General features: G+C 39.1%; 1 protein-coding gene across 4 annotated transcripts in view; it reads right to left on the bottom strand.

Moving 5' to 3' along the window:
• The window catches only part of mast2 (microtubule associated serine/threonine kinase 2), a 139,825-nt gene that overhangs the window by 67,400 nt on the left and 57,346 nt on the right, over nucleotides 1-15,079 (bottom strand). For 2 of the 4 annotated variants that reach the window (XM_084128187.1, XM_084128189.1), the window contains exon 1: nucleotides 12,663-14,392. The exons of the other annotated variants lie outside the window; for them this stretch is intronic. In XM_084128187.1, the coding sequence (XP_083984313.1) occupies nucleotides 12,663-12,701 (39 nt within the window). In that variant the 5' untranslated portion in view covers nucleotides 12,702-14,392. Of the gene's footprint in view, nucleotides 1-12,662; nucleotides 14,393-15,079 lie in introns of those variants that run through there. 4 annotated transcript variants of the gene reach the window in all.

Here is a 15,079-nt window from a genome sequence, read left to right as displayed (position 1 = left end):
GATTACAACTTAGAAACCAACAAGTCTCCATTGCTTCCTGCCACTATATTTATAAAGTTTAAGAAGGGTATAGTGATTGCATGAAGCAGGCCTGAGGCTGTTTGATTGTTTTATGGAGTAAATGGGGCGTAGCACTGCCTGTCGAGACTAATTGCTTGAAATGAACAAGCAAATGAAACTGATGGGGGTGAGAAAGGGAAAGAGAGGGAAAGGCAAATCAAAGAGTTATATGTACTAGGAGGATATTAATTAACTGGGTCATTGTAACAGATAGAACAATATACATAAGAAGGAGAGTGTGACGCCTGTGGCAGAGCAGACATCATTATAATGAGTGATTGAAAACTGTTGGGCTGTAACGGAGGATGATGGACAAATGTGCCAAACAACAAGGGAAAACATCTATAGAACGATATTGATACATTTAGGTTTATAATTTACAAGTGCAGGATAATTAAGAGCTCCATAAGAGCATACTTTTTTCAGAATATGAGAGGTGTTTGCCCATGTAAAACTCGCCATCATGATGCTAGAGTGTTGTAGATGGTAACTGGAGAGTTGCTAACATCTCGGTTTACCATAGTCATCATTTAACTTAGGATGCATGGAATAGACTGAACCCAGTTGCGTGTGAGAGAACTGAGTGTTTAATTCGGGTTGTGGCTCATTCATATTAATTGAAGCTGGTGCTGGGAGTATGTAGGGCAGGAAGATGGCTGAGGCGGGGCCACAGGGGAAGACAGGATGCGCATCAGCTTAGGTACAGGATAGGAAAAGAGTGAATAAAAGAACAGAGGGAGGGCAAGCGGAAGATGCAGAGAGAAATGCTGTGAAATACTTGTTAGACGCAGCTGCAGGTTTTAAGAGATGCCACATCATCATCATCATTACATACAAAGACAACTTGGCTGCCGCCAGCCTCCCGTCATACTACGTGAGGGCTAAACTGGTGCAATTAGCAGTCGTGATATACGAGGATCTCCTTGTGTTGTTGGAAGGAAGCACCAAGTAATTATCCCTACTATTGTGGTGCGCTTTTGGCAGAAGAGGACGTCTAGCCCTTAATTCACTCATTCTGTCTTTTCCTGCGCTCCCTCACTCAGATGCTAATCTAGTGATCAGTCAAGCTATTCACACTGACTATCAAACTGTGGAAATTAAAAAAAGAACATGAAAAAACCCCACTAATCCTAATTAGAATTTGCATATTCAAATTAATTCTACATTCCTAAGTGGAGATTATGTAGGGTAAAGAAAAACACAATGCTGGTGTGGAGATTGGCAGATGTGTTTTTCTTTTTTGAAGAAGAATAATTAAAATTCAGTAATGATGTACCAGCATGCCAAGCGGGAAGCGTATTTGCCTGCTTCTGTTTGACAGCTATGTTGCTTTTACCTTTATTTGGACTTTAACGCTTTAAGCCATTGCCAGCACTGTTTTTTCTACAGATCATTATGCATTAGCATCGAGCTAACGTGGCAATGCTGGAGCTACGTTCTGTCAGATCTCTCCACATGTAGCAGCAGGCTGTCTCATTGGTATATCTAGCCGGCTACGATATTCAAAGAGAGCTCATCCGTCTCCTACATACAGGGTGACAGTCGTCATCCCCCCACCCCACAATGCAGACGAAGGAGCTTCAAAACACAATGTTGGCAGGATTATTCACAACAATGCATTGCCCTCACAACAACGGGGCTTAAACAATACAGTGCTGCATGTGGTTTGATCATGCTAATATTCAGTATTGTTTTGCTCTAAGTGACAGTTGCAGGAATAGAACATTGCATTCATGAGTGGGAAAGAAGTAAAAAAAAAACTGTCTTTTGAGGTGCTCAAACATATTAATGAAACCGTAAGGAAGCAGGAAGAAAACTGTAAAGACTGACCCACTTTTGAATCACTGAAAAGTCAGTGCTGCACTGATAAACTACAAACCAATCAGTAATGTGTTGCATCATATGCCATCGATTCCAGTAAAAGTGTGTTTTGAAATCATGGACTTACAATATAGATAGGGATGCACCGAAATTTCGTCCACCAAAAATTATCGGCATAAAATGGCATTTTCTGTTTTTGGCCGAAAAAGAAAAACGGCTGAAAATAGGCTATATGACGCCCTGCCCCTCAGTGCCCCTCATATATATATATATATATATATAAGAAATAAATCATTTAAAAAAATGTTTTTTAAAAAAACATTTATAATTTATTAGAAATAATATATAATAATTATTTCCTAAAAAGTTTGGGGCAATTGTTTTTGCACTTGCTACTAAACAGATCCCATGCTCCTCTGGGAGAGTAATGAAGTCATATTTGTCCCATCTTTGTCTCTGACATTCTCCCACTATTCTTCCTGTCCCCCATGACAGAGAGTCTGAGTTCATTACTGGTACGCAAACAGACACTTCTCCGGTCGTCAGTATTCGACTCCCAGGTGCTATCAAACTCCCTGACACACAAACATCTTCAATTCACACTTCTGGGATATCCGCCACCCCCCATAAACCATGAACACAATCCACACACACACACTCAGCACAAGCGTCTGCACACTAGCGAAGGAACCTCATTTGTCTTAGTCAAAGAAAACAGCTACAGAATTTTCCTGAATAATACAACAATTACTAAAATGCGCCTCTCAGGAAGACAACAAATGAGCGCTTGTAGTAGAAAATGAACACAAGAAATGAAAATGAATTCACAGAAGGTAAAGAAAATGAAAATATAATGAGAAGAGAAAATAGACTGGGAAAACAATAGAAGATGGAACCACGCCACACCCAGACAAATAAAAGAGCCAATGTAGAGAAAGAGCAATCAAGGCATGGAGCCCATGTATGTGTTATGGATGGCAGAAAAGACGCCAGATACACAGAGAGACAAAAGGAGCAATGGTGCTCATTACTAGCTGAAGGAGAAACGGCTGTGTGAGGGTAGACGGAGGTCTGGCTCCCCAGAGAGGACACCACACGAGAGGCAGACGATCAAAAGCCGCCCCCCAACTGCGCGAACAGACAGACAAGCAACCAACATACTGCTATTTTGCTGTGCATTTGATTAATGCCTACTGAGAGAGGTGCTACAGCAGAGACCACTAACTTCAAGTGCCAGACAAAAGGAAAAAAGAGAGATAGAAGCGAATGGAAGAAGAAAAAAAACACAGAGAAAGGGAAGTGACAGTAAAGGTATTATAGTTTCCATCAAGAGAGAATTGTTAGTTCTATGTGTAGGAAAAGATTACAGTGTCCTCATTTGTCCAACCATGTTGTTTTTGTGAAACTGTGTTTGGAAACAATATTTAGCCTACGGCCAAGTATAGAGAGGGGGGTGTCCAGACACTATTCTGGAATCTTACTCTATTCTTCACCCACAAACCAATAAAAAACTGATTTAGATTCACTAACTAAATATCTGTGGCAGGCTTTTAATAAAGGCAAGGTTTTTTTGTGTGCAGCTTGACTTTGATGAAGTGTCTAAAAGGCAAAAGCTTCAGTAGAGGACACACTTTATTTACAACCTCTCATTTAGCTCTAAAGTCAAAATTAAATAAAAATGTACACTATTTCAGGGGTGCAAACACATGTATGGTCAAAAAAGAGAGAGGTAATCGAAGCCCTCGTCCCGCGGCAAATATCCAGATACTACATTGCCACCATCCCCAACCCAACCCTATAGGCACATAAAGTCAAATGAAATTTTGAAAAACTATCTTGCACTTCTTCTTCTTGCTTCACTGCTACTTCCTGAAAACAATTTCACCTGATGATTGACGGACACTGGCTTATTTTTTCGTGCACATGTCTGTTCAAACACAAATAGATAAGAAAGAAAAGGGAATTCGGTGTTCACGAACTGCACGTGCTGTCTGCGACTGCGTGGCTCTGTGCGCCGACAGACCATCTACATTTGGATGTTAAACATAATATATATAGCCTGATACAGCAAAAACAACGTCGGTAGTATTGACGGCAAAATAGGCTACAGAATATTTCGTTCTGTAGGCCTATTGACGGGCAATATTTGAAAATCGATAATTAGGCCTATTTTTTAAATTACAATTATATATGCATTTGTCAAAACCGAGAGACTTTCAAGCATAAAAATGTAATTTATTAATATGTATTTGCGCCTTCTATTTTGTCTGAAAACTTCCAACACTCTTGCGTGTTGCGTGAAAAATAGGCGTCGGTTGCGGTTCTATTTCTAGCACGCGGTTTCGGCGCGGCTCGAGAAGTGTGTGTGTCACGCAGGCATTGTGCTCTAACACAAGCTCTAACCAGTTAACATGAGAGCCGACATAAAAACGGACACTCCACGCCACGCAAAGAGAAATGTGATGCAGTGGCAGATCCAGACTTCCAGAGTGAGAGTGAGACAGAAACACTAGTGGTTCACGCTTGCGCACATACTGCTGGTTTGGCGCGCAGTGTTCTGATTCGCTTATTTCCTATTTACTTGTTGGTGGACGCAATCCAGAATTACTGTTGGTTAAATTGTAATCAGACCCTCTCAAACCACCCCTCCCCCCCCTCCCCCCCTCCCCTTTAAAAAAAAAAAAAAAAAAAAACTCTTCGGATCTGCACGATTCACACAAGTCACCCAAACTGATGTGAAAAAAGCAGGAGGCGCCGAAAAGCGCGCTGTTTGCACCCCTGCTATTTACTTACTTAACACATGTCCCTGGTCATTAATGATTCATTAGTGCATGTCATTCCAAATGAAAATAAATGTTTGCATACGTAATCTTTCATAAAAATGCAATGACTCGCTCTGGCTCTGAAATGACCTTCCTTTTAGGTGATGTCATCTAGGTTGTGCAGATATAGAAAATGATGTTAATCAATAGCCATATAGATAACGCATTTTGAAGCTAGTATTGTAGGTGATACAAAACATAAAAGTTATGGCAATAACAGTAAATAATTTATTTAACAAATCTTCCTCAATTGACTTTAACCTTGATCAGAATCCATTTTGATATGGACCACCCACTTTTCACAATTCAATCAATTCCTGATGAACAAAATCAAGCCATTTTCTTCTTATTGAATATCTTGTTTCACTGTAAAATGTCACGTTACATAAATAAAATTTGCTAATGTTTAATATTTTACACTGTTTGTGATTTGCGATTATGATATTAACCAATTTGTCATTGATTGAAAGTCTTTTAGTGTCTATCTTAATGTTTTATCTCTAAGACAAGGGGGACAAAACAGATTAAGCCTGAATTCATTACTGCTAAGTAATACTGTCTGCCGTGAAGCCACCAATCCAAGTCTGGGTTTGTGTATGCATGTTTCAATCTCTGGCAGCTGAGTCCACTCTCTTTCTGGCACTTTCCCCTTCACCCACCTCCTCCTCCCTCCTCTATTCAGTCTAAAACGATGAGCTCATGCTCTCATGTTGGTCTCAAAGTGAGCTTATTGCTGTGCCCGTAATTCATGTATCCCAAGTCTTTGACCGGGGGGCCGGCAGCATTGCCCATACCCCAATTAGGAGCATGGTGAAATGCATATTTTAGACAACATTGTCAGAAATCACAGCCTTAGAGCTTTAAAGTCCAGGTTTGTTAAGCAGTCTCAACCATCTTGGAATACGACGAGGCTTTACTGTGCTGACAGAGCAGCCAAAAGTATACAGCACAACAAATGGATGGGAAGTAAATGGAATATGATTGCAAAAAAAGAAATAAGTTGATGATCTCTCAATTAGTCTTTTATATTTATTCTCTGCCTTCTTTATTTGTTACATCAACATCCTGTATTATCCTACCTTCCGCCTTCCTTCAAACACAGGCCACATTTGTCTTGGTTAGGAAAAATCAACCACAAAAAACTGCACAAACACAAACGCACTCTTTTGCCATTTTTTCCCCTGGACGCTGATAATCAGGTTATCATGAAACAGCCTGATCATATTACAAAAACATGCAAAACAAGTTTTAGTGAAGAACTCATTTTCAGGGAAACAGGTACTAGGAAAATACAGTGAAAAGTGTTTAGAATGCACTGTACTGTTTTGAGGATAGACAAAACTAGGACACAGGCATCTCTGCAGTCTGAACGACCTTAAAGAGTGAGCTTTCTTGAATCAAAGTATGGTGCACTAGAATAATATGACTTCCACAGTGCTGGTGTTCATTCGAGCATGTCTCATACAGGGCGAAAAGGGGCTTAGGACAACGTCTACAATGGGAAACGCTGTACATCCATTTTAAACAGCTATTCTTAGTGTATACTAAGTGACTGATGTGCTGAAACCAACAGGATTTTATCCTTAATTATGATATCAACGTATTCTTTGGGGCAATTCAGTATTAAAAGAGGAATATTAATGGTAATGTAAATCTCTGGGGAAACTAGACTAATGCCCATTCTAATACATTGCTGAGTCATCAGAAACTATCCCTTTAGCTTCTTGGTAAGCGGCTGTTCTGGTCAGAGTGCGGTCATGAGTTATTTAGCGGCTCAATAGCCATGACTGTTGTTTTTACCGTGCGAAAATACAGTGCTGCGTCAGTATTCACAAAGTGTCAGTAATGTCTCCAGCCAGGATCTGACAGAGACAATAAGAAACAGAAATGACGAGATGATGTTTTTGAAATTAATTTTGTGATGAATTTTCAAAGCTGAAGGTTTGAAGAGCACATTTATAAAAGAAAGCAGCAATCACTGGGGTCCAAGCATATTAGAAAAGTGAAAAACATAACCACAATTGCCAAATTTCAATGAATAGATAATGTGGATGATTTGATCCAGTGAGTTTCAACAGATTGCACAAATGACCTCAGAGTCTGTGCATTACTATAGTGTAAAGATCATTCATAGAAACGAAATACTGTATATCACATCAAGCAGACAAACGGGAAGGACCTATTTGTCTTAATTCTATTATTCCTTTTTTTTAAAGTTTTATACTAAATATGGCTGTAAATGGAGAATTTCATAAAATATTGAAAAATGTAACATATTGAAATATACTGGCAAAAAGGTACTTTTTAGACGGCCCTAAAAAACTCCTCTCACAAAACATGATTTTTTCTAATGAATAAGCACTGCTTACAAACCCTAATGATAGATTTTTTCTCTTACCTGCCTAGCTAGAGATGCAGCCTGTATCGATTCCTTGAGAACGCACAGTCTGACTCCGTACCAGCTCACTGACCGCCTGCAGGCTAATGGCTTTCTGTTCTTATCACTGTCCATTGGTAGCATCCTAGAGCAGGCCATGGCCATAAGTGACCAGCACACTCTCCAAACACCAGCCCTTCACCATTCCCTTTAGAACAATTGTGCCTGATTAAGACACCTTAAAAAAGATTTGACCACTTTAATTCTGCTAAAATAAAAGCAGATTACTTGATACGCCGCTGTTTTTGCTTACACAGCCCCAATACGATAATTCCTTGCTGAATTAGAACCACTTCCTTCAATATTGGTAGTCTGCCAGTATACAGAACTAGGGGGGCTGAGATTTTTTGTTGTTGTTTTGTGTATTATATTTCACTGGTATTGATTGAACAACAACTCTAGAGAATTTTTTTTCTTACATAAAAATAAGTTGATCCAGTTTTAAGAAAGGAGGGACAACTATTTATCAGTGCCAGCAGTTGAAAATGAATAAGCATATAAAAGTGGGTCATTGCGTCAGGCCATTGTGGTTGATAAAAAGCAATAGGAGTCAAAATGTGCCAGTACAACCTGAACTACCACCTAAAGAGCTCATTCCCCAAAAGCTGCACCATCTCCATCACCTCCTCCCTTTCTTTTCCGATTCAATACAGCCCACAGGTACAATCTTCAGATGTCTGAAATCCTCGCCTACAAACGCACCAGGGCATAAGAACAATTTAACACTCTAACCTGTCAGGAAATAGGAGAAACATAACGATAAAGAGCCCAGCGGCACATCTACGCTCCACACCTCCAGAGCTCATCTGCACCTGAAGACCAAAAGCCCTGACACCATCACCTCTATCTCTAGCTCATCAACACAAACAAAAGAGCTAGTGAACAGAGACCTGCATTCTTAGTGCTAATACCTTGACAAAGGGTACAGTTCACCGATTAACTGCCTGAAACGGCAAGGTTCAAATTAGGTAATATCTTCACAACACAGATTAAGTCACACAAGAGCATGTATGTAACACGCAAAACTGAATTCCTGTGGATACATTCACCTAATAATCATGAGGAAAAATCAAGCCTGCAACATCAACACAGATAAAAGTGAGGAGCAAAACACAGCATAATCAGATTTATTATTCTAGATAGGTTATTTATTTCACTTTCACTTCAAATGAACTTCCACTTCTAAGCTGGATGGATATATTCATTCTAAAGGTGAATTTCCAAAGAAGGAATAAAAGGGAGCACAAAACCTGCCATTATGTAACAGGACAATCTCTACTTAACCTTTAAAAATGACTGAAATACTAAGCTGTCATATTTTTAAAGTCTGAAGTGTTTAAATAGGCTATATTATATGGTTTCATTTATTTACAGTCAAACCAAAAAGACACCAGATATAATTTTTTATATTTTTTTACAAGAGGGTGCAGGACACTATAGTTCATTTATGTAAGTGAGGATAGCAAAATAAAGTAAACTGTGACATATTATACCCAAAAATTCTTCATACAGTCATACAGACTATAATTTTTTATAAAAATTTGGGACCACAAATTATTCAGACACTTTGACCTGACCATGTTTTGCTTTTATTTTTTGCTTTAATTGCTAATGCGACCTTTTTACACCACAGACTGAACAAAATGAAGCTAATTGTGTACTTAAATTTAACAGCTGACAGCTATTCAACCTAATTCATTTGTGAGAGTCTAACAGAAGGATGGACAAAACCAGTGAAATATAAACTAATTTGATAACTCTTGAGTTCTTGTCATATTTTATTACCATTTTCTAAACTATAGCGAATAAACTGTGATAATATGATAAGGTGTCTGAATAAATTTTGGTTTGACTGTATGTGTAGATCAATTTATAATGCTAGACAATGTTTCTTGCATCAAAAAAAAAAAATCATAATTTAGTTTTACATGACCATTTAAGCCATTGACCAACAACCTTTTTGTTAAACCTTCTTTACATTGTGAATGTCAAAACAATCTGATAGATATAATCACAATGGTAGGGCAAATACCATTTATTTCTATAATCAATTTGGTAAATCACTTTTTTAAAAATTCTTATTTAAATAAATATACACTTTTACAAAACAGTTTATATAAACTAGGGCTCACAAATAATACATTGCAATACACGACGATTAAAGGGTTAGTTTACCCAAAAATGAAAATTCTGTCAGTAATTACTCACCCTCATGTTGTTCCAACCCCGTAAGACCTTCGTTCATCTTCGGAACACAAATTAAGATATTTTTGATTAAATCTGAGAGCTGTCTCACTCCTCCATAGGCTTCTAAGACATTATAACTTGCTGGCCCAGAAAATGTATTAAAGACATCGTTAAAATAGTCCAAGTGACTACAGTGGCTCAATCTTAAGTTTATAAAGCGACGAGAATACTTTTTGTGCGCAAAAAACAAACAAAAATAACTTTATTCCACTTTTCATTTCCTTCTCTCTGGGCCTCGAGTTTTTTCACGTAGTGTTTTAGCGTAGCGCTTCTGTGTTATACGTCACACGCATCACACACATGACCAGCATCGGCCAATAGTGAGCCTACGTGTGACGTGCAACACAGACGCGCTGCGCTAAAACACTACGTGAAAAAACTCGAGGCCCAAAGAGAAGGAAATGAAAAGTGGAATAAAGTCGTTATTTTTGTATATACACAAAAAGTATTCTCGTCGCTCGTCTAGTCACTTGGACTATATTAACGATGTCTTTAATACATTTTCTGGGCCAGCAAGTTATAATGTCTTAGTAGCCTATGGAGGAGTGAGACAGCTCTCAGATTTAATCAAAAATATCTTAATTTGTGTTCCGAAGATGAACGAAGGTCTTACGGGGTTGGAACAACATGAGGGTGAGTGATTACTGACAGAATTTTCATTTTTGGGTGAACTAACCCTTTAAATACATTGTGAACAGAGAGCTAGTTAGAAATAAACATCAGCCAATACAATACAATATTTATCTATGATGAATTGTTTGAGCACTAAAATGCTAATAATCACACACATGTGACTCCATATGCCAATTTGCTACATTGTTTGCCAAATATGAACAGCCTACATACAGTATAAGCGTGTAGCTCAGAAAAAGTTTATTTTTATTCATTAACAATTTGATAACGTGTTTCGCGTCATGCCTAAGTGCCTAATGAACAATTTATCACTATTTAAAAATATGTGACCAAAGAGTGTTTGATTGTCTGGGGCATGTGGATGACCACTGACATTGAGGGAAAAACATTAACAGGTCTGGGCCTCTGGAGACCACTTAGAAGCATTACGGAGAATCTCATCCCATAAACACTGCCAAATGCGGCTTTCCAGGGCATTGAGTCTCGCACTGGCCAGCCATACTGGGCTCGGTCCCCATGTGACTAACTGCCCAGACCACTTTAGAGCATTAAGGGAATGCATGGCTTAAAGCCATAATGACCTATTCATCAGCAATCAGTCAATAGGTTCGTAAAAAATATGGATTTCAAGGAGCCCCAGAGAAAAATGTGCATACATTACTGTTCACAAGTTTGGGGTGAGAAAATGTTTTGACAGTAAAGACTGTTTTAGACAGTAAAGACTTTTACAAAAGACTGTTACGAAAGAAAATCTATTACAAATAAATGCTGTTCTTTTGAACTTTGGATTTAAAGTATACTGAAACAAAAATGTATCATGGTTTCCACAAAAAAAATATTAGGCAGCACAACTGTCTTTAACATCAATAATAATAATAAATGTTTCTTGAGCACCAAATTAGCATATTAGAATAATTTCTGAAGAATTGTGTGACACTGAAGACTGGAGTAATGGCTGCTGAAAACTCAGATTTGCCATCACAGAAATAAATTACATTTTTAAATATATTAAAATAGAAAACGGCTATTTTAAATTATAATAATATTTCACAATATTACATTTTTTACTGTGATTAATGGTAATTAATGGTGAGGATAAGACTTATTTTAAAAACATTTTAAAAAAAAAACGTACTAACCACTTTTGAATGGTATTATTTGTGTTTCGAGTGGTGTTGTTCAGATTCTGCTGACGCACTCAGAGTGATTGTAGAAACAGGATATGAAGTTAAATGAGATGTTACAGTAGAAAGCGGAATAAGCCCGCTGCTTCATCTCACTGTCCGGCTCTGGCAGAAAGAAAGCCCTACGGTGGATTTATCGAGACAAACCCTCCCCACTGCACAGCTGAGTGAACAGACACAACACAGTTCAGCTCAACCACATCCAGCCTCACAGCCAACGGGCAAAAACACAGACACCCTAGCACAAAAGATAGCACTGAGCGCAAGAACTGCAAAGTGCCTTAAAACCTCCGCTATTACCCAGAATGGAAGCAAACTATGCCTGTGCTGCACATCAAAAGCAAAATGCTTTTCCAGTGAATGACACTTCAGTGCAATCCTGCACCCTCCATTTCACAAGTGTCTTTTAAATATTATCCAAATTACAGCCGGACATTGTCATTTCTCTTTTCATCTCGTTTACAAACATCTTATCTTGCCCACTGAAAACCCCTGCGGACAAGGAGTTAAATTATACAATCAAATATTTTCTCAAATAGCAGTCCGAATCCTGCACTGCATTGTGTAGCTAACACTGTGTTTAAATTAGAGTTTATACTAAATATATGTATATGAGATATGAAAAACACTTGTGCATCTCTTGACATGTACTTAGCATCAAGAGGCTATGTTTTTAAATTTAGCAGAGTAGTCGTCATCTACTTGGTTTAAGTAGCAGATGGACTTACTGAATGCAGTTACACAAGATACTCTTGGACTGTTACAATATTACAGAAAAAAAACAAGACTGAAGGGTGTAAAAGAGGTGGGTGTGCAAAAAGCCAGGAATATTTATTGATGTGTGTGATTACACTCCCAGTTTAGCATCTGCGTCAGATGATTAAGTGTTGATGTGTGTCTATATATATACATACATACATACACACACACACACACACACACACACACACACAAGCGTGTTTTTATTGGTTCACATTCTAGCTCAGTCTAATTCAATCGTTGTTCAGCTGTCCAAAAAAAAAGTTTGTACCCATATAAAACACTGAGTCATGATGATGACTATTGACAGTTCCTGTAATTCAAATAAGAAAGGAGACAGGAAAGATAGTAAGCAAATTATTTGAAGAATAAGGGACAGAAAAGCAGATACGAGAAGGAAAATGCTGAATTTAGCCATGAATTAATTTGAAATCCCTCCCTGAGCAAGGTAATCTGTTATCACCGAGACACATTCGAAAGGTACACACTGCTTGACAAAACTGGATAATTTGATCCCAAGGAAGAGTTTTCTTGCTTTCTGCAGTGCTTAAAATTTTTGAAAGTGCTGACACATCACAGCAACAGTGAAAAATAAGAAAGGAAGCAAACCAACTAGTCACATATATGAAAGTGGAGTAAACTGGAGAAAAACTTTCAAACAAGTTTTTAAATAATGTTAGAAGTATCATTCATCCTTACCTGAAGGCCTCTCCGCCTTAATATACTGGAATCATCCATTTTACGGTCTTGTATCTGGATCTTGACTTTAGTGAAGTTGTCTCACTTTCCTAATCAAGGATAAAGTCCTCTACCCAAGAATTATCAGAAGTCCATGAGGCACAAATGATCTGACAGAGACCAGGCTTTGGATACTAGTGGTGAAAATTCGCACTTTGTTGATGTCATGCTCATCCACAGCAAAAACAGATGCGATCATCCTAAGATTAGCAAATGACAATTGAACAACTTTTCCCACTTGCTACAAGTCTTGTTTGTAATTTTTCTCACCGAATAGCATCTGACATTCATGAAAATAACAATGTGCTCTATTTGACAGTATAGATTTTCAACAGGTATTCCAAAAATGGAAAAATTTGAAGAATATGATTCAAAATGAGGACACTGAAAGAGTCAATTGAGAGTAGGAGAGCATTTCAGCACATGGCCAAGAGTCTTTTTCTCTGTTCACTGTTTGCTTCTGGCAGTTCAGAGAAAGGAGTGATTTGAGAACAGTGTGTTTTTGTACCTCTCTGTATCTTCACTTCCTCAGAGTGAGGAATGACTGGAAAATAAGCGTCTCCCTGAAACTCTTCCTTCATTCATCCATTCAGAGACCTCCACTATAATCCAAACATCTTTTCATCCCAGGTTAAAGGAAACACAACAGATTTATTTTCCTGCACCTCACCTCACCTTACTCTGACACTCTCAGTCTCCAGAGAATCCCAGATATCTTCATTTCTATGGAAACTACAGCCTCTGCATAACCGGTGAACAGTTAATGATAAAAATGGCACCTCGAGGGATGAAAATAGAAAAATATTCAGGCCAGCGCAATCCTCCAGAGATGCAGAATCAGTTTAGGGGGCAACAGACTCCATTAAATCAACCAAGTTAAGTTCAACCCCCAGTGCATCCATTCACCAAGTAGGTTAAGTCAAGTCATCAAGTTAGTTGTTTATCACTTGCTTCTGCCCAAGAGTGGCTAAAAGTGGAAGGGCGGAAGCAAGCAGAGAATCTTTTCAGCCTACACTCTTGAGATAATCTGGAAACAGTCAGTAGCAGCAGCAGGAGGAACGCAGGCACTGCCTGCCCACTGACAGCACAAGGCAAACAACAACTCTAGTCAGAGCCGCATGGCTGAATTCCATTCCCCTCGGCCGAGAGGCCTCGGTCTCTCATTCGCCAGGAAGGCAGGCGGACGACAAAAGCCGTGCTGGCAGAGCTGTCTTTCAGTGGCAGGTGCAAACAGACGCTGCACTCACGCTGATTGCTTGTCTGCTTTTTCTTCGCATATCTTCCCGGCTTTATTCAGCTTCCTCAGCTCAGCCTGATGAACTGGACTAGAGCCAAGATTGGTCTCCTGAAAACCACTGAGACCGAGGACAAGATAAAAATTCCATGCAGGAGGAGTGTCAGTCAGAATTTCCTCATCTTCTCCCCTGTCAGAGCGCTTGAAGCGGTCCGCTGTTTGTGAATGGGCTGCCTGCCGGAGGGGCTGCAACGGTAGAGTCACAATCCAGTCACATTCAGTCTTGTCATTTAAATCTTCCGTTTGTACAGTCTTCTATCAGTGCACATGCAGGTGGTTAAAGGAATTAAATAGCTATATTTCTTTGCTTGTGCTGTACATTAATGCCTTCTATATCTTCCGTTTCTCCTTCTCTGTTCCTTGTAAGCTGTCCTCCTCCTCTTCCCAGCGCCTCACTGCTGAATGCTGCTTTATCTGTCCTATCAGCCAGCAACACATCCAGCCAGCCAATCAGACGCACACAGGCTCAGAGCTATTTGCATAATATGAATGGGGGAGCCAAAAAGCTCCACCCCTTCACTCCCTTCTCTGCCATTCTGCTCACAACACTCTGCTTTACCCTAAAACACAAAAATGCACATGCACAAAAATTATATTTCTCTCCTTTTACTATTCTACCAACAAGCACAAAATGATCTATTCTTTGTGCCTCTCCTTCCTGTTCAAATAGGGCGTCTATGAAGAAAAATAAGTGAGGCTAATATCAGTATATTCGGTAATGACAGTCTAATGAGATTGTGCAGGGCTTTCCTTCAGTACAGTGATACATTAGCAGCGGCTGTGTTCATCTCAAGGGACTGCAGGAACAAAAGCAAGAGGGATTATCTTCCATAGGCAGAACATTGCCAACACCATACATATATATTAATCACCCACCTCTCCTCTCTCTCCTTGACGTCATAGAAGCATAACAGGCAAGATAAGCAACGTGAGCATAGCAGAAAATGTATGTGTAGTGGAGAGAAAGAGAGAGAGTGAAAGAGAGAGAAGTGGAAAGAGAAGCTCTGTCCTCCTACGCACACAGTGAAGAGCGGACAGAGAGTCATTATATGATCAGGTGAGTGCCAGAGGAAAAGCAAATTAT

The sequence above is a fragment of the Abramis brama genome (genome assembly GCF_963993115.1).
Source record: "Abramis brama genome assembly, chromosome: 11".
Lineage (NCBI taxonomy): Eukaryota > Metazoa > Chordata > Actinopteri > Cypriniformes > Leuciscidae > Abramis > Abramis brama.
Note: the sequence above shows the minus strand (reverse complement) of the source record. Positions and strands in the feature narration are given on the sequence as shown.